Genomic DNA, 23168 nt, shown 5'->3' with positions numbered 1-23168 from the left:
TATATTAACAAGACTGGGTCTCCCTGGTTCCCCAGGGGAGTCGGAGTACCTCCAGAATGGATGAGACACAGTTCATTTCATGCCAGGCCAAGCTGAGTTTTCTGTAGGATCTTCTGTTTGCCAGGGTGCTTTCTGCCTGTGCTATCCAGTCCATTAGCATACTTTAGTATTTTAACTCTAATGACGTATGTTCGATGACCAAATCAGTCTGAATAAAGCACGAGTAGGAAGATGATTTCTGTTTTGTTATATTTAGGAAATTTCCTTGAAACAGTGCACCCAGAGCACTTTCTGAGTGAACAGCTTTTGGAAGTTGGTTCCAGGGTACAGTGTATATACACCAGCTACTTCTTCATGGTTTTTGGTTCATTTGTTTGGGAGTGAAATCCATTGAAACAAGTAACAGGAACTGATAGTATCTTTAGTACCAGTGAATCAAACCAAAAATGTAATGTAGCATAAGGTCAGTTCCCTTGAAGTAGTGCTTTCTTATTAAGCTGACATTTTAGTGTTTTATTTTTATTAATTTTTTTACTCAATTTACAAAAAGTGTAAAAGTCTGAGAGACAGCAGTTGGCTAATTTAAATTAAGGAACGTGGGTAAACTATGTATAACTAGCTTGTTATAAACAAGCTGTGGGGAGCCAGGGTTGCACAGTGACAGTTCGTAAATAAACTCAAGACATGACTGAGGATGGATCTGGCCTTGTGGATTGTTTCTTTTTTTCAAATTGGGTCTTAGTACATAGTCCAGGGTAACCTCAAAGTCAGGATCCTTCTGCCTCAGCCTCAAGTGCTAGGATTATACGGCACCTAGTTGATTGTCTTTTGAAAGGGTTGTGCTGAATGTTGTGTTGAGAATAAATGGTAACAGTAAAAGTAGAGCATCCGTTTGGGAGGTTACAGTCGGACTTGAATTCCAAAAGAGTTGGCTGAGGTTTGGAGGACGGTAGAGATGGAAAACCTGCCCAGAGTCTGGATCATTTCCAAGTCAAATATCCATGCTGTTGACAGCTTAGATAGGGCAGTTTTTAGAAGGGAGGGTGCAGAGGAGCTCTTTGTTACTCGTTAGTAAAATGTGGCAGTCTGGTAGGGCAGGCTTCTGGAGCAGAGTGGGGCTTTAGTATGGGAGATGTACTTTGTTTTGTGGACATCCTGTTAGCACCACTTAGATTTGTTTAACTTTACTGAAGAACATCTTTCAGGATTTCCTTTATTCAGAATCCCAGGTAGTCTTTATTATTATTATCATTACATTTAACTTACTCACTGACTAACTGTATATATGTGTGTGTGCCACTTGTGAGTGTGTAAGGGCTAGAGGACAATTTGAAGGAGTCTGTTTTCTCTGCACTGTGTAGGTCCCACTGAGACATCTAGTCCACACAGCAAAGATCTTTCTGATGTGTCTCAAACAATCTAGATTTTGCTTCAATTTTTTAATATAATTTAATATGGTATAGAATTCCAACAACAGGTAGTTATCCTTCAGTATTTTAAATATACTACTTTGTCTTTTATTATTGATAATGAGAAACTTGGTTTGTTTGTTTGTTTGCTTGCTTGTTTTTTGAGACAGGATTTCTACGTATAGCCCTGACTGTCTTGGAACTCACTCTGTGAACCAAGGATGGCCTTAAACTCAAAGATCTGCCCTGCCTCCTGAGTGCTGGGATTAAAGGTATGCACCACCATCACCTGGGTGAAAAACTTATTTTTGATATAATTGATGTTTTTAAAATTTTAAGTTTAATTTTTTAGCATTGATACCATCTCTTTTGGAAATTATACTTTAATACAGAATGTGTTTAGTGTTTTTATTTTTATTTAAGCCTGTTTTCTTTTTTCAGCACTGTTTGTTTTCGTAATTTCTTGCACTTGAAAAAATCTGACAGAGTTTCATGTAGCCAAGAGTGGCCTCCAACTTCCTATGTAGCCAGAGCTGGTCTTGAACTCATGATCTTTCTGCCTTTACCTCCTAAGTGCTGGGATTACAGGTGTATATCATGCCTGGCAGGTAAATATTCCTTTTGTGTTTTTCTCCTTTGCAGTACAGCTATTGAACCCAGGGTCTGGCCTGTGCTAGGTGAGCACTCTACCATTGAGCTACATCCCAGCTCTCCTGTCGTTCTTTTTTTTTTTTTTTTTTTTTTTGATTTTTTTGAGACAGGATTTCTCCGTAGCTTTTTGGTTCCTGTCCTGGAACTAGCTCTTGTAGACCAGGCTGGCCTCAAACTCACAGAGATCCTCCTGCCTCTGCCTCCCGAGTGCTGGGTTAAAGGCATGCGCCACCACCGCCCGGCTCTCCTGCCCTTCTTAAGAAGAAATCATTCCTTCATTATTTCTTTAATATACTAAAGTGAAATTATTTTAAGGTCTTTGTCAGTCTGCCCTATAAAATTAGTTTGATTTAGTATGTTCTAATTATTTTTAGCTGTCCTTAATATAAAATTCTTTGTGTTGTGAGATTTGGTTTGCTGGCTATAATTAGGAACCTTTTGATTAATTGTGTGTTTATTTGGATTCATTCCTCTGAGGAGGTAGATCAGATGGTGTCATTTTGGTCTGTCTCTTCCTAGTTACCCTGGCTATCATAGATTTAACTACCAATTCAGTAGACAGTCTGGTTCAGGGTGCTATGGTTTATCTTGGTTGTAGCCCCAGGTCTAAAAGTCACCCTTATTCAAGCCTTCTCTCATGGGAGAGATAGCCTCTGAAATTCCCTTCTGGAAAAAGACTGCTTTCCCCTCAGAGCTCACTTCATTGCCACGGCTGCTGGTTCTAAATCTGCCATACTATAGAAGCCTCGTTCCTGTGTCAGCTTTTTCACTTCTTATTTCCTGTGGTTAGCTTGTTCTTCCTTAGCTGTTTTTAGGGCTTCTAGGTGTACGTTTTGGGTGTTTGCGGGTGTTGTGTGAGTGTGGGAGGATGCCTTTTCAAAGTGTAAGTCAGAAATTTCACTGAAACTCTTAAAAAAAACTTAAATTTCTTATAATCAGATAATATTTTTATGAAATGCCTCTGGGGAGTTTATTAAACATGTTCCAAAACTAAACTCCTGTATAGCAGCATTCTTGTGCTGGAGGAGAAAACTGGGAAGTTAAGCATCTATGATTTGTCCTAGGTCTCATAGCTTTTACATGGCCCAGAAGGGAGCTAACCTCAGGAACTTGGCTCCATAATTGGTGTTTCTAGACACCAACTTGGATATTTGTCCACCCTGACTTCCTAGTTGGTGTCCTTGACCACTGTGTTTACACCTCCATCTGTCAGAGGAAAGAATATTTTCTCCTGCATTTGTTTGTTCCAAGGATGATGCAAGATCAGATGTGTGGAGCGTGATATTGACTAGATAGATGCATAATAGACATGCAATAAATGTTTTCTTTCTTTCTTTCTTTCTTTTTTTTTTGGTTTTTCTAGACAGGGTTTCTCTTTGGTTTTGGAGCCTGTCCTGGAACTAGCTCTTGTAGACCAGGCTGGTCTCTATGTAGCAGGCAAATATATTTCCAGTATGATAATTTAAATAAGGCTTTAAGGTTTTGTTTGGAATGCAGTGTGTTTGATCTGAATAAAGAAAGTGGGAGTTACATTGTTGAACCAAAGTTTTGTATATGACTTTGGGGTGGGAGGTCTGGTCCACAAGAGGAGCAGAGCTAGGAAGCAAGGGAATCAAAGAAATAGAATTCAACAGCAAATGCTAGACTGAAAACCAGCCAATTAAAGAATTCAGAAAAACTGGTTTGATGCTGGGGAATCCCAGAGCAGAACAAGGTCTGGACTGGGTGGCAGGAGTGAACACCCCGAGCATTTCTCGGAGCTTGTTCTGAGGTTGCTGGGTCTTCAGTGGGCACAGAAGGTTCTTTTGAAGATACTTTGCCCAGCCGTAATCTTGTAGAACATTCTTCTAGCCCTATTTTGGAAATCCCCAAATTAATAAGGAACATTTGGTCCTCAGTATGCAATACCCAAGGGAATAAATAGGTCTGGCTAAGTGTTTACATTTCAGATAGCCAAGAATCTAAATGAGGGAATTGTCTTTGGGACCTTGGTTAAAGCTTGTTTTCTGGCACCTCCTGCTTTCTGCTATTTAGGCTTTCCACCATTCTTCTGAGCAGCCTTCAGTGTCTAGCTTGCATCCCATTCCTCCCACGACACCACCAGCCCTCTGTACCCTGGACCTAGTAATATAACTCCATTAACTTAGAAAGTTTGTCAGTGCTGATGAACAGGAGTATGTGTGAAGACTATAAAAAAATGCTTAGTTGGAAATAGGGGTGTGTGCATATTTGGTGTGTGTGTGTGTGTGTGTGTGTGTGTGTTATATGCTAGTGTAAAAGCCAGCAAAGAGAAGAACCTTATTAAAACAACATCTGTGTATAAATTGGTGAAGTTAAAATAGGAATGTTAGCTCCAGGTCATATATAACCTTTCAAACTTAAGGAGAATGTGATAATTTAAATCAAGATTTGATTGGTAGTCAGTTTACATGAAAGGGTGACACCTGCTGAGGTGGCGTACTGATCCCAGACCTGCCTGGCTGCTGTGGCCTTCATTTGCTAGCCCAGGAAGGGTGTAGGAGAGGCTGTGTTGAGAAACCTTGTTGAGCTAGTGTCTAGTGTACTAGTATCTCAACGCACTTGATAGGAACACAGGTTCCTGTCATGTCCTGCATTCATTTCTCCCTGACTCTCTTGCTTAGTGCAGTCTAACTAGAGACCTGACTTGCCACAGGCTGCAACTTGTCTTTAAGACAGTTCTTTAGTAGAGCAGAAAATGCAAGGAAATGATATTCATAGACAATCTAGATCAAGTTATTCTGGGTGACTTTCCTAACTTCTGTAATTCCAACATATTTTTGAACCACACACATAAAATGCCTTTTGCTTTAGTTTTTAAAAAATTCCCTTATCTACTAATTGTGAGTTAAATTAACCCATGTGTGTATGTATGTATGTGCGTTTGTATGTGTATATATATATATATATATATATATATACTTCCTATTTTTAATAGTGAAAAAAGACTCAAAGAATGTAGCAGTCCAATCTATGACTGTATCATTAGCACTTAAATAATTGTTTTGAACAATCTGGAGTTCAATTTTTGATTGGGAAATGAAAGATTATACCAAGTTAGGTTATTTATTAATTTATTTCTGCTTATTTCTGTTGCTATGTGTAAGCATGTGCATGAGAGTGCAGATTCCTTTGGAGGTCAGAAGATGGTGTTGAGTCCTCTAGAGCTGGAGGATTTTTGGTCGCCCAACATGGCTGCTGGGAACTGAACTTGGGTCCTCTTACAAGAGTAATACCTGTTCTTAACTGCTGAGGCAGCTCTCAAACCACAGAGTTGGAAATGTTAATATAAGCTAAGGAAATTACTACCTGTGACTGACTGGGAATGGAGTTTATTGGAAGAATAGTTACCAGGCACATGCAAGGCCCTGGGTTCTATCCCCAGTACAAACAGGAAATTTATCTTTAAAATGATAGAGATGGGAGCAGCTTTAGTCCTTAAAATATAAATATGTATGTATATACACAAACATGTTCATTAGAGAATAAGAGTTCCAATTGCCTTTATTCATTACTCAGATCCAACAGTTATCAGAATTTGCCACAAATGCTTTATACCTTTGCATGGTAGCTGTTGAAGTATTAAAATATTAATCTTGGTTTGTGAATTTTACTCTCGGACCTTTCTATATGTGTCTCTACAAATGTGGACACTTTTCCTCATGTCTCATTGCCATGGTTACATCCTCGGTGTCAACTATATCTAGAGCATTTATAATTTTTTCATATTACTTGGCAATATCATTCTTGCATTTTTATCTGTTCTAGTCAAGGTCTAAACAAGGTTGTCACTTTAGAAGTTGTTGTTAAGCCTGTGGCTCTTACTTAGTCTCCTGATTAAGATTTTCTTCTACCTCAGTACTGGGGATTGAACCTACGGCCTTGAATGTGCCAACTGAACTACATCCCCAGCCAGTGGTTTAAATTTTTGAGAGTTGGCTTTGGTGACTATGGGACACAGGCGGGGAAAAGCAAGGGTAGAGGGGTGGATTTTAATCCATTCTATGAGGAAATGTTTAAAATCCCTGCTGAAAAAAAAAAGTATTTAAGCCAGGCGGTGGTGGCGCACGCCTTTAATCCCAGCACTCGGGAGGCAGAGGCAGGCGGATCTCTGTGAGTTCGAGACCAGCCTGGTCTACAAGAGCTAGTTCCAGGACAGGCTCCAAAACCACAGAGAAACCTTGTCTCGAAAAAACGAAAAATAAAAAAAAAATAAAATAAATAAAATAAAATCCCTGCTGAGTGTGGGGGATTTGACTCTAATTTTCAGGGCTGAAATTCTGCGGTCCATGTTTGAGTGGTATTAGTTCTATATTTAAGTCAATGTGAAACATTTACATAAATTTCAGTTGTTCTGTTCTGGAGTGTGTAGTCAGAAATGCAAGTTTACTGTTTTACAACAGAATAAAGAAAAATCCCAAATGTGTTCGAAAGGTGCAAATCTTGCTCTAAATTACAGCCAATTATTTTTCTGATGATTGTTTTCTTCTATTTAAAGTAAAAGCATTTTTCACAGCTTGATATCTGTTTACTTAATGTGCTAATTTCAGTTAAGCAGGTCCTTAATTCCTACTTGGGAAGGCTAAGTCAGGGATTGCCACATTCGAGGCCTGTGTGGGCAACTTACTGAAACCTTTTTCTCAAAATAAAAACCAGAAAACAACTGGGGATCTCGCTTAGCAGTAGGATTTTTTTGTGTGGTGCATTAAGACCCCCCAGCTAACCTCTAGTACCACTTCCCTTAGTCAGGGTGTCCTCTTTCCAAGGTGCCTGTTTCCCTTCATTGAGTATGCTGCTACTTGAGCTAATGTTAATACAGTAAAGTGTGATGTTCAACAGGTTTCTTAAACATTGACTTGAAAGTGTCCTCAGATCCTACAAGGAAGCAAGAGAGAAGGAACTCCTGAGAGTTGCCTCTGGCCCCTATGCCATGGCGGTCTTGCCTGTTTACACACACACACATCTGCATACACAACACACACTTGTGCATACATACACACATATATACACACACTTGTGCATACATACACACATATATACACACACTTGTGCATACATACACACATATATACACACACTTGTGCATACATACACACATATATACACACACTTGTGCATACATACACACATATATACACACACTCAATTTTAAGAACATCCTCTGATATAGTCAGTTTTTTAAGCATGTTTTGCCTCTTCCTAGATAAATTTCATTCTTAATACTCTACAGGTTTGAAAAAATACTATTTGCGAAAAACCACATTTTAAGTAAGATGAAAGAAATTATTAAAATGTAAGTTTAAATTCATTCATTTACTTTGACTTGTGTAATCTCTATAAATAAAAATCAATTACAGAAAACTATACTATGTGTGATGTTTGTATTGGAAACCTTAAGTCTTACAGTATGAATATCCATATGAGCTTTGTGAGCCTCCTTCACACCCTTGTGAGTATTGAGGCAGGCCTGTGTGTTCAAGTATTTGTAGATCATACTTTACACACATTAGTTGTAGGAAGTAGTACCTTTAGTGGCTTTAAGTCAAGACAGATCGTAGAGAGGGGTCTTAGTTACTTCCTCGTTGAAAATGCAACTTCAGGGAGATGGTTTATTTTGGGTCACTGTACAGTCCTCACAAGAAATCCAGGCATTGGAAGCTCGAGGGAGCTGGATCCAGAGCCAGAAAGACGAGGGTGAATGCCAAGCTCCCTCTCTCCTTAGTAAGTCCGCCCACAGCTGATGGGCTTACCTCCGCTGAAGGTGGTCCTTCCCAGGCATGCTCAGAAGCTTGTCTCTTGGGTGACTCAGGATCTCAGCAGGCTGACATCGACAGTAACTGTTAAAACAGGTATATAATAATAGGTTGAGAAGTCAAGTAAGACACTTTGTAAATTGAGTCTTCACAAAATGAAATGTTCATTATTTCTGATAGTGCTAATGAGCGCCATTAGTTTGTGCTTTTACCTGTTAGAGCCTGATAATCCCAAACATTTGCTTGTTTGTACCTTTTAGGTGCTCTGATGGGAGTCTGCAAAAGCTGCCGGAGCAGTGGTTGTGGAGTGTTCTGGAGGAAATTAAAAGCAGTGATCCCTCTTCCAAACTCTGTGCTACAAGGCGCAGTGCTGGGATCCCTTTCTACATACAGGTACTCACCAGAGACCACCGCACTGGTCTCTTTGTTTCTTGAAACTGTATTTTCATCTTCTCAATATGTCAGTGAACACAGTGTATTAGGATGTTTCTGTATTTCCAGTACCACAGCATTTGTGACTTGGTTATTTTTAATTGTTATTCCATTCATTTATTAATGTGTACGTATGTGCACAGGCATACACATGCTATGGTTCACATGTAGAGATCAGAGGACAGCTTGCTGGAGTTGGGTTTCTCTTTCCATCATGTGGATCCCACGGATTGAATTTAGCTTGTTAACATTTGGTGGCAAGCACCTTTATTGACTAGCATCTCGGACAGTCTGTTCTGTGTCAGCTCTGTTCTAGGAGCAGGAGGTCAGTCTTGTAATATAAACAGAGAGTAGTATAGATTTCCATCTGTAATTCAGTAGTCAGAAATCACTGTGGCACAGCTTATTTCTAGGAAGTATTCATATTTGAGTTCTATAATATATCCATCATAAAAATCATAATCTTAATAGTAATTTACAGTTGTGATGGTTATATCACATCTGTTACTTCATTTAAACCATGCCTAAACTCTATGAGATAGGTACAGTTACCATATGAACATTTCCTAAGTGAAGAGATTCGGGACTGAGGAAGTGACTGGCCAGAGGTCTCAGGGATGTAAACCTTGCTAGAGCTTAAGCCCAGTCCATCTGACTCTTGACCGCATCTTCATGTGAGACCATATGTGAGTACAGTTCCTGAACACAGATGAAAACATGCTGAACACTTGATTTCTAAAATAATTATACCTTACAACATGTTCATGTCCCATATGCTGTTAGTGTTGCTGACGGATAAATAGTTCTTTTCTGCGGGATAGAGAATAAGAGACTGTCACTTCATTATCCCAAAGAATAAGCACCAATACCCTCTCAGTACAAAATCAGATACACCCTTATGTATAGTAAGAAGATCCACAAATTGGGCAGTGTAATAAACACAGTGGAAGCAGATCAAGTAGCCTTCCTTCTTAGTCTCCTATAGTTTGTCTCTCTCTTTTATTTCTCTCTGTATGTTTCTTTAATTTGTTTATCTTCGTTTTATTTGCATTGGTGTTTTGCCTGCGTGTATGTCTGTGTGAGGGTGTCAGATCTTGGAGTTAGAGACACTTGTTAGCTACCATGTGGGTGCTGGGAATTGAACTTGGGTCCTCTAGAAGAGTCGCCAGTGCTTTTAACTAATGAACTACCTCTCCAGCCCGTATTTCTTTCTCTTATTCCTAGTCTCCTTATGACTTTTTTGATGCCCATGGGGCACCAGTTGCAGAAGTGATTGACTGAGGTCACTGGGTAGCCCTGAGGAATGAGCTTTTTACATGTTCTTAGCCTCTTTTGTGTAATAAGTCTTTCTCTGTCCCACCAACTCCCAAATAATGACATGGAGACTTCTTATTAATTATGAAAGCTCAGCCTTAGTTTAGGCTTGTTCCTAAATAGCCCCTATAGCTTAAATTAATCCATTTAAATTACTTTCTGTGCTTTCATGTGGCTTGTGGCTTTTACCTCTCCTCCTGCATGTCCTGTTTCCACTGTGTCCAGCTGGTGGCTCCCCTTTGTTCTTCCCAGAGCCCTCTTTGTCATAAGTCCCGCCATACCTCCTGCATAGCTAGGTGTGCTTTAGCTTCCTACTTGCAATTCCTTCTGACCTTCTGTGTTTATGTGGTCTTCTTTTCTGAGGACAAATTTCAGGTAATGGAGGGAGCTGCCCCGTGTTTATGCTCTGTGCTTATTCCAGCTGGGATATTCACCGTGTGCTACCATTTGATCATAGTTAAGAGAGTGACCACTGAGTCCATTTCCTAAGCCTGAACTCAGCAGGCTGCATCACCATACTTTTGTCCGGTTCTTGAGGCAAGACGAGTTGAGTCATGTTTCTGGGAAGAATACCTCTCAGTAATTGAGTATAGCTTTGTTATTTATATTAGTGGAATAAAGTTTTAATTGCCAGAAAAATCTGCTCAAACAGGGTTCTATTTTTCTTAGGATGATGTACCAATAAAGTAATACTCTTTGTTCTGCTGACAACTTCAATTTAAAGTTAACTGTGGTGAAAAACTACCATTTTAGTGTATAAGTTTACCCTTTGTATTAACAGACCTTTTTAGACATTCGTAGAGTATGCTTTCTGACATAGATATATTGTGATGAATTCAAGTCTGTTTATATGTTTTTCTTCTATGCTCATTGCATAGCTTGTCACGGGTTTATAAAATGAAGAATAGTTGCGACTCTGGCTCTAGGGAGCCAGGTGCTGCATTTTACAAGATGTAGATGTGGAGGGTGAGAGCTCCAGAATGTAGCTGAAGTGTCTTTTCTTTGACAACTTGGTTGAGATAGAATTCACTTGTGACAACAGTTCATGCATTTAATGTGTACAATGCAGTGATTTGCATTATATTCTCAGAGCTTGATAACTATTAGCACAATCTAATTCGAGAATATCTCCTAACCCCAGCCATTAGCACTTACTATTCACTCCCCATTCCACCCACCTCTGCTGCTCTCAGAGCACTAATTAGGCAACCACAAATCTTCTGTTTCTGTGAATTTGTCTGTTCTGGACCTTTCATGTAAATGGAATCATATAATGTTCAGTCTTTTATGTCTGGCTTCTTTCACTTAGCAGTATATTTTCAGAATTCATTCATGTTGCCACGTATATCAGTACTCCATTTCTTTCTATTATATTGCCTTAAGCGGGCTGATAGTTCATTATTTTGTTTATTGGATGCTTGTCACAAAGTAAGTAAGTGGCTCCTTTGAAATCCAAGTGTAAGATCTCTTTGGAGTTTGTAATGTGTCTTTGTCCTGTGGAGTTTTAAATGCTGTGGTATGATTCAACTTTCAGTAGACTCTTCTGTGAAGAATTAAATTGTTGATCAGTATCTAGAGGGCCGGAAAACCTTTAGAAGAAATCTAATCCAGAATGTTTTTGTAACTGTTTAAGTAAAGAAAAAAATTTCTTATTTGATCAATTTATTTCTGTTTTACCTGATTTTGTTTCTTACAAAGTGGCTTATCAGAGTCATTTATTCATCAGTTGCTTATGATTAGATCAACGAAAAGCAAGCAGAAGGGTCTGTGGAGTTGACATGATTTCACCTTAACCTAATTTCATACATGAACACGGAAGAGAAGTTAAGCTACCTGGTTAAAGCAGCCTGACTTCATTAATTTAACCCAGTAGTCTTGTTTTTATAGAGGGTATTTTCAGTTTGGGGGTTAATTTCAAAGCTGATAAATAGGTGTGTGCAAAATCAAAGCTCGTTGATTTTGGTATTTCCCCTCACAGGCATTGTTGGCTTCTGAACCAAAAAAAGGAAAAATGGATTTGTTGAAAATAACAATGAAAGAGCTGATCTCTTTGGCTTTATCTGTAGATACCTCAAAGGGCATAGTCCCCCAGGTAATGCTGAAAATGCTCTTATACTGCTTGAAGGCAGAGTAGTTAAGTCTCTGCTGTATATTTACTTCTTAAAGGTATCTGCTAAAGATACACAGCTGCTGAAGGTAGGTTAATGTGAAGTGTTTAGGAGGTACGCTGTTAGTTTTGCTTTTTTGGTCTTTCCTATCCATAAAATAAGCTTGCTTGTATTGGTGAATGTGTGCTGCGGGAGCTCCTTCCGTAATTCCAAACTGATGTGGGATTTTTTTGTGACTTACACTTTCAAACATGAATGATTTTTAAACTGTGTTGAAAATATTTAGCTGACAAGATATTTCCTAATGTTACTATTGCGTCTAAAAATTTGAAACTGAGTATGTAATCATACTTGAATTTCATATGTGCTTCTTTGAGTTGACGTAAACTTTGTAGTTGAACAGTTGAATCCTTTAAAATGTGATGTCTTATTTTAGTATGTTTACATTTTAATTTTAAGTGATGTTTTAGTTTCTTCTAGTCACTGTGTATATGTCTTTGGGTCAGCATGCCTCACAGCTGCACTCCACCACTAGGCAGTAAATACTATGTGTGCCTTGTCTTCTAGATGTCCTTGGCAAATACTTCTTAGTAGGATGTTACTGTGGAAGGCCCATGCTCAGTTAGGGGACAGAGCTAAAGTTTATAGAAAAGAAAAGTATGTTTACTTGGTTTTAAATTATAGGTGGTATCAGGTGCCATGGCCATAAAGTGGACCAACTGGGAGAAAGTATTGTGTTTATTAACATATACATAGTGGCCAGTTACTGTAAGAGAATTCTTTGGGAAAAATAACTAACATTAATCATTTTTCAAAAAAGCCTATGTCAAGACATTTTTCAATGAAATGTGAGAAATATAACTACTTATATTTTTTTAGGCAGAGACTTTGAAAAAGACTCAGATTGACAGGAACTTTGATAAGTAACCAGGTTCTTTGGCATCAGTAGTATTGCTTACTGTCTCTTCTTTCTTTCTGCCTTGCTAGTGTTGTAAGAAATCTGATTTTAAAAGTCAGCTCAGTGGCTCAGCACTTTAACTAGGATGTGAAGGCTTAGGTCTGGTCTCCAGCACCACAGAGGTTTTTTTTTTTTTTTTGTTTTTTTGTTTTTTTGTTTTTTTCGAGACAGGGTTTCTCTGTGGCTTTGGAGCCTGTCCTGGAACTAGCTCTGTAGACCAGGCTGGTCTCGAACTCACAGAGATCCGCCTGCCTCTGCCTCCTGAGTGCTGGGATTAAAGGCGTGCGCCACCATCGCCCGGCACCACAGAGGTTTAATGATCTTAGCTGTATTTTTGCTGTTTAACATAAGTCTGTTTTATGTTTGAGTGTTAGTTTTCTAACATGTTAAGAGGACACCCAGCATTTGTTTTTGTTTGTTTGTTTTAGTATTTTTAAGTATGGTTATTGAAAATGTACGCTTAAAGTTTTTGTTTGTTTGTTTTAGTATTTTTAAATATGGTCATTGAAAATGTACATTTAAGGTTTTTGTCTGTTTGGTTTGGTTTTCTTTTTGACCTCGAACTCAGAGATCTGCCTGCTTCTGCCTCCCGAGTTCTGGGATTAAAGGCATTATTAGGCACACTACTGCCAAGCTTATATTTCTTTTCTTAATAATCAGCTAAAGTGCATTGTACAGTGTCAATGTCTAGACGACTTGGTAGTATTCAACTATAAATGTTAAAAAGTTTTGATCATTGATTAAAATTTTTAATTATTTATTTTATGTGTGTGCATGTTTTGACTACATATATGTATATGTACAATGTATATACCTGGTTCTTATGGAGGTCAGAACAGGCTGTCAGATCCCATGGAACTGGAATTACAGTGGTTTTGGGCCACGTTGTGGGTATAGAACTAGGGTTTTTCTGCAAGAACAGCTAGTGCTCTTAATCTTTGAGCCATTTCTCCAGTCCCTTGACCTGTGTTTTAACAAGTATTTATTTTAAAAGCATTAAAACAATATTTCTTTCCAATTATAGTGTGATCAGAGCACAGTCTATAAGATAGCAATACTTGCTATTTATTTAGATTCTGTTTGTGGGTGGGTTTGGGATCATTTTTTAAAATTATTTAAATGTTCCATGTATGTTTGGAAACAACCTACCTGTTCTTATTTACTAGATACAGAAGTCTACATATGTTCAATGGATGAAACTTTATTAATTGTATTGTTCCATTTCATAATATCTTTATCTAGATTTTCAGTTCATAAATGTATTCTCTTAACTGTGTTATTACATTCAAAAACAGTCCACTTCTGGTCATTTGTGTACAGTTTTAGAATGACCATAATTTTAAATCCACCACTGATCTTGAACTTCTCATTCTAGGTTCATGCTTTAAACATCCTCAGAGCCCTGTTCAGAGATACACGCCTGGGAGAAAACATTATTCCTTATGTTGCTGATGGAGCTAAGGCTGCAATTCTGGGATTCACGTCACCTGTCTGGGCAGTGAGTGTTCTTGCCATCTGTGCCCACTGAGCTAATTATGCTTTTGAATAACAGGTTTTTGATAAGCTAACCTTTCCCTGATGATAAAATATATATGTTGCATTTTATCAACTAATTTCTTCAGGGGATAAGTGTTTTGATCAGACTACATTTATTTACAGTTTCTATTGTTGTAAAGTGACACCATGTTTTTCCTATAAAGAAGAACATTTAATTGGGGCTGGCTTACAGTTTCAGAGGTTCAGTCCATTATATCATGACGAGAAGCATGGCAGCATGCAGGCAGATATGGTACTGGAGAAGGAGCTGAGAGTTCTACATCTTGATTTACAGGCAGCAGGAGATAGTGAGCCACACTGAGCATACCTGAGCTTAAAAGACCTCAAAGCCCAGCCCCACAGTGACACACTCCCTCAAACAAGGCCACACCTACTCCAACAGGCCACATCCCCTAATAGTGCCACTCCCTGTGGGCCAGTGGGGTCGATTTTATTCAACTACCACAGGTTTCCATTTTATCTCCTTTGTGGATTTATCATTAATAACTTTATTTTGTGGTTGCTTTGACATCTGTATGTCTTATGCCATATAAAGTGTAAGAACTTATTAATAGTGTGCTTCTATTTATCTCTGTCTGGGCTGTTACTGCTTCACATTTTTCTTTGCTGTATGTGGTGACTCAACACTATCTACAGGTTGTTTTATATAACACCATGTACTAAGTTGTTACTTCTTTTCTATAAATGATCCATTATCATGCTTTTTTTTGGTATTTATTTACATTTTATTATTCAAAAATTTAATTTCAAAAGTCTCAAAGGCTAATTACTTAAAAATTATTATTACAAGTTGCTTTGAAATATCTCACAGCACTTCAAAAATATTACCTTTTGGATCTAACCCTTTCTTGAGAAAGGAGCTCTTCTTACTGTTCTTTTTTTTTTTTTAAATTTATTTATTTATTAAGGATTTCTGCCTCGTCCCCACAACCGCTTCCCATTTCCCTCCCCCTCCCCCGATCAAGTCCCCCTCCCTCATCTGCTCGAAGAGCAATCAGGGTTCCCTGACCTGTGGGAAGCCCAAGGACTGCCCACCTCTATCCAGGTCTCGTAAGGTGAGCATTCAAACTGCCTAGGCTCCCACAAAGCCAGTACGTGCAGTAGGATCAAAAACCCACTGCAATTGTGCTTGAATTCTCAGTATTCCTCATTGTCCGCTATGCTCAGCTAGTCCGGATTTATCCCATGCTTTTTCAGACCTAGGCCAGCTGGCCTTGGTGAGATCCCAATAGATCATCCCCATTGTCTTAGTGTGTGGGTGCATCCCTCGTGGTCCTGAGTTCCTTGCTCGTGCTCCGTCTCCTTCTGCTCCTGATTTGGACCTTGAGATTTCTGTCCGGTGCTCCCGTGTGGGTCTCTGTCTCTGTCTCCTTTCATCGCCTGATGAAGGTTAATATTCCTGAGGATGCCTATGTGTTTGTCTTTGGATTCACCTTATTTAGCTTCTCTAGGAACATGAATTATAGGCTCAATGTCCTTTATTTATGGCTAGAAACCAAATATGAGTGAGTACATCCCATGTTCCTCTTTTTGGGTCTGGCTTACCTCACTCAGGATAGTGTTTTCTATTTCCATCCATTTGTATGCAAAATTCAAGAAGTCCTTGTTTTTTACTGCTGAGTAATACTCTAATATGTATATATTCCATACTTTCTTCATCCATTCTTCCGTTGAAGGGCATCTAGGTTGTTTCCAGGTTCTGGCTATTACAAACAATGCTGCCATGAACATAGTTGAGCATATACTTTTGCTGTATGATAGGGCCTCTCTTGGGTATATTCCCAAGAGTGGTATTGCTGGATCCAGGGGTAGGTTGATCCCGAATTTCCTGAGAAACCGAAACACTGCTTTCCAGAGTGGTTGCACAAGTTTGCATTCCCACCAGCAATGGGTGAGTGTACCCCTTTCTCCACAACCTCTCCAGCAAAGGCTATCATTGGTGTTTTTTATTTTAGCCATTCTGACAGGTGTAAGGTGGTATCTTAAAGTTGTCTTGATTTGCATTTCCCTGATCGCTAAGGAAGTTGAGCATGACCTTAAGTGTCTTTTGGCCATTTGAAGTTCTTCTGTTGAGAATTCTCTGTTCAGATCAGTGCCCCATTTTATAATTGGGTTGATTAGCCTTTTACGGTCTAGTTTCTTGAGTTCTTTATATATTTTGGAGATCAAACCTTTGTCAGTTGCAGGGTTGGTGAAGATCTTCTCCCAGTCAGTGGGTTGTCTTTTTGTCTTAGTGACAGTGTCCTTTGCTTTACAGAAGCTTCTCAGCCTCAGGAAGTCCCATTTATTCAATGATGCCCTTAGTGTCTGTGCTGCTGGGGTTATACATAGGAAGTGGTCTCCTGTGCCCATGTGCTGTAGAGTACTTCCCACTTTCTCTTCTATCAGGTTCAGTGTGTTTGGACTGATATTGAGGTCTTTAATCCATTTGGATTTGAGTTTTGTGCATGGTGATAGATATGGATCTATTTTTATTCTTCTACAGATTGACATCCAGTTTTGCCAGCACCATTTGTTGAAGATGCTCTCTTTTTTCCATTGTATACTTTTAGCTCCTTTATCGAAGATCAGGTGTTCATAGGTTTTTGGGTTAATGTCAGGGTCTTCTATTCGATTCCATTGGTCGACTTCTCTGTTTTTATGCCAATACCAAGCTGTTTTCAATACTGTAGCTCTGTAATAGAGTTTGAAGTCAGGGATGGTAATGCCTCCAGACAATCCTTTATTGTATAAGATTGTTTTGGCTATCCTGGGTTTTTTGTTTTTCCATATAAAGTTGATTATTGTCTTCTCCAGATCTGTGAAGAATTTTGATGGGATTTTGATGGGGATTGCATTGAATCTATAGATTGCTTTTGGTAGAATTGCCATTTTTACTATGTTGATCCTCCCAATCCAAGAGCAAGGGAGGTCTTTCCATTTTCTGGTGTCTTCTTCAATTTCTTTCTTCAAAGACTTAAAGTTCTTGTCAAGTAGATCTTTCACTTCCTTGGTCAGGGTTACCCCAAGGTATTTTATGCTATTTGTGGCTATCGTGAAAGGTGATGCTTCTCTGATTTCCCTCTCTGCTTCCTTATCCTTGGTGTATAGGAAGGCCATTATCATGCTTTTTAATTTACCACCAGCCATTTTGAAGTGTACACAACTCAGTGGCACCAGATACATTGGTGTTATCACTAGTGCATATTTTCTGAATTTTTTCCTCACAGTCTTTACCCATTCACTGGCTCATCATCCCTTGTGCATTCAGCTATGCTTTCTTCTCTGGATTTGTCTGGCCTAACCCATCACATAAGTGGAGTCTATAATATATGTCCCTTTGCATTTGATGTGTTTCAGGACTTTCCCTTATTCTATTGATAAGATGATAGACTTTAGGATTGTTTCCAAGCTTTTAATTATGAATGATGCCACAATAAATACTTATAGTCCAGTTCTCTGAATTCCTGCTCTCAGCTTGTTTGGGTCTGTCACATGGTAATTCTGCTTCCCGTTTTAGGAACCTGTTTCCTACAGTGACAGCCATTTACCTTCACATGCCACAACAAGAGCTCCACTTTCCTTACTTCATAACCAACATTTATTATTTTCCTGTTGTTAATGACAGCCCATCTTAATAAGTGTGAAATAGAATTCTATTCTGGTTTTTTTTTTTTTTTTTTGGTTTTTCGAGACAGGGTTTCTCTGTGGTTTTGGAGCCTGTCCTGGAACTAGCTCTTGTAGACCAGGCTGGCCTCGAACTCACAGAGATCCGCCTGCCTCTGCCTCCCGAGTGCTGGGATTAAAGGCGTGCGCCACCACCGCCCAGCTTTATTCTGGTTTTTGAAATAAAAAAATATTCAGACTTATTTATTTTATTCTGTGTATTAGTGTTTTGCCCGAACATATATGTGGGTACCACATAATATGTGTGATGCCTGTGGAGGTCAGAATAGGTTATTAGAGGCCCGAGAAGTGGAGTTATAGATGGTTGTGAGCCACAATATGGGAGATGGAAACGGAACCCAGCTCCTTTGCAAGAGCAGCAAAACTTTTAACTACTGACCTATCTCTCCAGACTTTCCCATTCTGGTTTTGATTTGCATTTCCAAAATGATTACTAATACTGATTTAGAAGCAAAAAAATTCTTAGTATCTTAATGCATCTTTCAACATCTGTGGATTCCTTTATCCATCATGTGCTGTATCTTTAGCAGTGGGGTCTTATCTTCTAGTTCTAGTGAACAACCAAGAGCAGTAGCACTGTCTTCTGTTGTTTTGAGGGCTTCTGGGACCTCCCTGACCAATTACATATTGGGAGAAAGCTCATGCCTGGCACTGAGATCTTAGTAACTCATTTACTCTGGGAGAAGCACTGTCTTCCCATACAGGGTAACTGTGCTCAAATTCCTTTTAAACAATTATTACTGTATTTAAAAAATTAGCTTCCAAAATAGTGAGTTTCCACAAGGACTTTTCATATATCTTTCCCTGCTTCTCTCTACCCTCTTTGTGGGATCAATCTGAAGCGTCCCCATAGGTTCAGGTGTTGGAACACGTGGTCTCCACCTGGTGGTACTGTTGGGAAGGCTGTGAAACTTCTCAGGGTGCTCTATGCCTTTGAAGACATGCTCACTGGGATCAGGTCTGGAAACTTTATTGCCCCACCCCCTTCCTACTCCCTCTCTGCCTCCTGACTGTGTACACAATGTGAGCAGCCGGTTCCCACTCCTGCCACCTGCCTTCTGTACCACGGTGTAACTACACCAGAGTAAGCTCTTCTTTCCTCAGCTTCCTCTTGTCGGGGCTCTTGTGGCCACAACAGGAAAAGCGACTACACAGCCCGGCCTATTTGATAGCATGTTCTAATGACCAAACTGCGGCAGGTGCATATCTATAATCCCAATACTCGAGAAGCTGAGGTAAGAGGATAGTCAGATCCCATCTTAAACAGCAACAAAATGGCAGCTGGGATTATGGACTGGTGGTAGAACACTTGCAGAGCATGGGCAAGGCCCGGGTTTTAAATAAAGAATATTTAAAACTCAGCAAGAAAAAGACTCCCCATTTAAAGGGAGCATAGTGAATCTGAATACATTTCTCTAAGGAGGACATTCAGATGATCAGTAGACATACAAAAAATGTTTACTAGCATTTTGTCATTAGGGAAAATACAAGTCAAAACTGCCCATTAGAATTTTTTAAAAAAGGACATTAACAAACATTGAGATAATCCAGATCTGAGTTGGGGCAGAGACAGTGATGATGACAGAACAAGATGGATGCATTGCTGCTTGGAGACATTAGGCAGGGCTGTGACAGGGCTCCGTTATTTGCTGACTATTGATTGAATATCAGTAGATCACTGCCCAGTTTGGGGGTTAAACTGTGAATGGTATTTATATATCCATAAAGTTCATTTTCAAGGCTATCATAGATGAACTGGCTCTTTGGCTTTTAGAGGAGAGGTTGCAGTGGGTGCCCTTAGGACAGATACAGTCTGCTACTGTGTTTCATTTGGCCTCTATGACAGTTCCTCACTTTCCTTTAATTTGTTGCCAGCATTTCCAAATAGTGAGATTTCACATAAAAATCAGGGTTTCTGGCTTCTCTTGAAAAAAAAAAAAACAAAAACAGAAGATCTGGCAATAGTATAGTGGCTTTATATTCCCTCGTGGCCACTAGCCAGCCTAATAGTAACTGCCTTAGACATGGTGCACTGACGTCTTTGTTGCCACTGTTCCTGGGCATTTGGGTTTGTGGCCATTCCTGCAATGGCTTTAGAAAGTTGTTTTCTAAATCTCTTATTATTAATTTCCTTTTAAAAATTTATTGCACTGTGTGCTCATGCATGTATAGATGTACAGCTCATGTATGACAGTCAGTTACAAGATTGTGAGTCAGTTTTTCCTTCTACCATATAGGTCCCAGGTATGTGACTTAGGTCTTCAGGCTTAGTGACAAGTACCTTTACCTGTTGAGCCATCTGGTTGGCTCACATTCTTAGTTTTTACGACCTTTCAGCTTATATTACTAGTTGACATATATTATGATGATGATTCTACCTGCCCAATCAGAATATAGATTCTGTCATAGCAGTTTTTAATTTCTGATTCTGAATGTTCTCAGGATTCTGGTATAATTCAGTGTACATTTGACAAGATTTGACAAGATAATTGAGGAAGGCTGATGAAGTTAGGATAGTCAATATTTTTACATGATTCTGAAGCATCTTGACATGCATTGTTTAGTAAAGATAGTCTCTGTTAGTATGGTGGAGAAACAATTATAGTTTATTCTTAATAATTTTCCTTTATTAAAAAGATTTCTCTTATTTTTTCCCATGAGAATGTTTGCCAGAATGCATATATGTGCACCGTATGCATGCCTGGTTCCCGAAGAGGTTAAAAGAGGGCATTGGATCTCCTAAAACTGGAATTGTGTATGGTTGTGAGCCACCATGTGGATTCTGGGAATTGAACATGGGTCCTCTGCAAGAACAGCCAATCAGTCCTCTTAACTGCTGAGCAATCTCTCTAGTCTGTTTTTTTTTTCTTCCTTTTTGAGACTGCCTCATTATATAGCCCTGACTGGCCTGCAACTCATGATTTTCCTGCTTTGGCCTTCTAAATGCTGGGATTACAGGCTTGTGCTGTTGCCATGACTGGGTGTCTTGCTTCATTTTTATTAATCGGTTATCATAAAATAATTTCAAAGTTAAAATTACTTGAGTGGGTTACTGGCATTGTAAGATTAATAAACAACATCTTGAGTATTGACTGGTGTCTTGGTTGTTTTAATTACATGGATTCTATAAAGTTAAATCAAAAGTTTTTTTCACAGGAAAAAGAAGGAGTTCAGGTTTCCTGGAGTGTTCATCATCAGGATGTGGGGAAAGAAGTCCGTTTCATTCTTTAGAAGCATACAAATATATGGTGAAACAATTGATAGCATTAGAAAAGGCTGTGTTAGAAAGGAAAAAAGAGCAGGCTGTGTTATAAAGAGCAGGCTGTGTTATAAAGAGCAGGCTGTGTTATATGCGTATGGTCGGATAGTACAGCTGGGTCAGTTTAAGAGTAAGTCATTGAGAGAATTATCAGAAAGGGTTTTTTTTCTCATTTGCTTTATTTTATGAGTGCAAACCTTATTTTCTTTAGTTTCACTCTGCCAGTTAGGTAATGATTTTTTAATATCTACTTTAAACATTGTTAATGTTTATTTCATGCCGTGAGTATTTCTTAAATATTATTTTATGTTTATTTTTACATTAGGTGAGAAATTCATCCACACTTCTCTTTAGTTCCTTGATCACAAGAATTTTTGGAGTTAAAAGGGGAAAGGATGAACTTTCCAAAACAAACAGGTAAGCTCAATCCAGCCTCAGCTTTATACAGCACTGTCCAGGCTACAGTGACTGCCAGATCCACAGATTCGTCAGTGACCTAAAATTGTAAAAGTTCTATAATGACATAAAGCATGCCACCAAGTCCTAGGGCCGATCAGCTACTCAGTATGCAGGTCTGGAAAGTGCAGAGACAGAGCAGGGTTGAAAGGGCAGAAATAAAGACCTCAGTGCAACAGCAGAGATTTTTATCTTCTTCAAATATCTCTGAAATGTTCCCAGTTAATATCTCTCTCTCTCTCTCTTTCTCTTTCTCTCTCTCTCCCCCCTCTCTCTTTCTCTCTTTTTCTCTCTCTCCCCCCCTCTCTCTGTGTGTGTATATATATATATATATATGTATATTAGTGTTCAGCATGTTATGTTCGCTTGTCCAGGTAGAAATGTAACCATTTTTGAATTCTGATCAATGCATGCCCCTGAGTCCCTTTTCATTGTACTTAGTATGTGAAGCAGGTAGAGACTCAGTCACTTAGAAGAAACAGTGCTTTTGGCTTGTTGGAATTTACTGTCTGAGACATTTTCACATAACATGTTATTCTTGTTGAACCTAGGAAACCATTTGATAAAGGGTAGTTTCAAAGTGATATACAAGTTGTGTATGTTTCTGAAGAAGAGAAGCTCCGAGTAGGAGCACGGGGGAGGATTTGAAGCTAGTCCAGTTGGCTTGCAGTTGCTAACACTAGATGTCACTGTTGTTGTGTGCTCAGTTGCTCTCGTAGCATCATTTAGGATCCAGTTTGGTTTGTCTTGAGGTTCTCCCTCCCACCTAAAAGGTTGCTATACTCCACATTTGTTTTAGGCTAATTGCCTTACAAGAATGTTTTCTTGTGCTGGCACTAAGTCTTAGGAATTACGTGTACACGATCCTGTGACTCCACAATAGCAGTGCTCGAGTTGCTGAGATAGGAACATTGTAAGAACATAGGATGAACTTGAGGCTAGCCTGGGCTACAGAAGTAGACCATGTCTCAAAAGGAAAAAAAAGCTATTTATCATCCTGTAAATTTACCAAATATTAAAAAGGAAGGTAACTGGGTATATGTATGAATTTCCCAAGAATTTGATGAAAATACTAGACTACTATATTTTATTTTTGAATTTATCCATGTACATCTATCTGTGAGTGTATGTATGTTTAGTGCCCACAGAGACCAGAGAGGGCGTCAGATTCATTGCAGCTGGAGTTACACATAAACTCCGGTTATCACAGTTGAACTGCAACTGGTTTTAATTGCTTAAATCATCTCTCTAGTTCTTATTTTGTTTTTAAAAACTGTTTCATCTTTAAAAATAAAATATTACTCGTTTGTAATAATGATTTTAATTTTTGCTTTTCTTAAAGTAATTTGCCCATTTAGTAATATAAAATGACTGATGCTGTTTCTCTTCAGTTTTGTGTACTTTGTAATAATTCTACAGTGTCCTAAGGTTTCACCTAATTTAGTCTGCTCATAAAACCATGATTAACAGTGATATAAACTGAGCCTGAGGGTACAAGCCTGTAACCCTGGAATGTAGGTAGGAACATCTGGAGCTGAAAGTCACTCTGGGCTACATAGTTTGAGGCCAACCTGGGCTATATGAGAC

General features: G+C 38.9%; 1 protein-coding gene across 1 annotated transcript in view; it reads left to right on the top strand.

Moving 5' to 3' along the window:
- Thada (THADA armadillo repeat containing) overlaps positions 1 to 23168 on the top strand; it is a 307538-nt gene that overhangs the window by 62836 nt on the left and 221534 nt on the right. Inside the window, exons 23-26 of the mRNA XM_041631291.1 lie at positions 8092 to 8224; positions 11556 to 11669; positions 14019 to 14141; positions 21451 to 21542. Of these exons, the coding sequence (XP_041487225.1) occupies positions 8092 to 8224; positions 11556 to 11669; positions 14019 to 14141; positions 21451 to 21542 (462 nt within the window). The remainder of the gene's footprint in view (positions 1 to 8091; positions 8225 to 11555; positions 11670 to 14018; positions 14142 to 21450; positions 21543 to 23168) is intronic.

The sequence above is a fragment of the Microtus oregoni genome, unplaced genomic scaffold (genome assembly GCF_018167655.1).
Source record: "Microtus oregoni isolate MIOR12 unplaced genomic scaffold, Mior012 000036F_ref0000092, whole genome shotgun sequence".
NCBI lineage: Eukaryota > Metazoa > Chordata > Mammalia > Rodentia > Cricetidae > Microtus > Microtus oregoni.
Note: the sequence above shows the minus strand (reverse complement) of the source record. Positions and strands in the feature narration are given on the sequence as shown.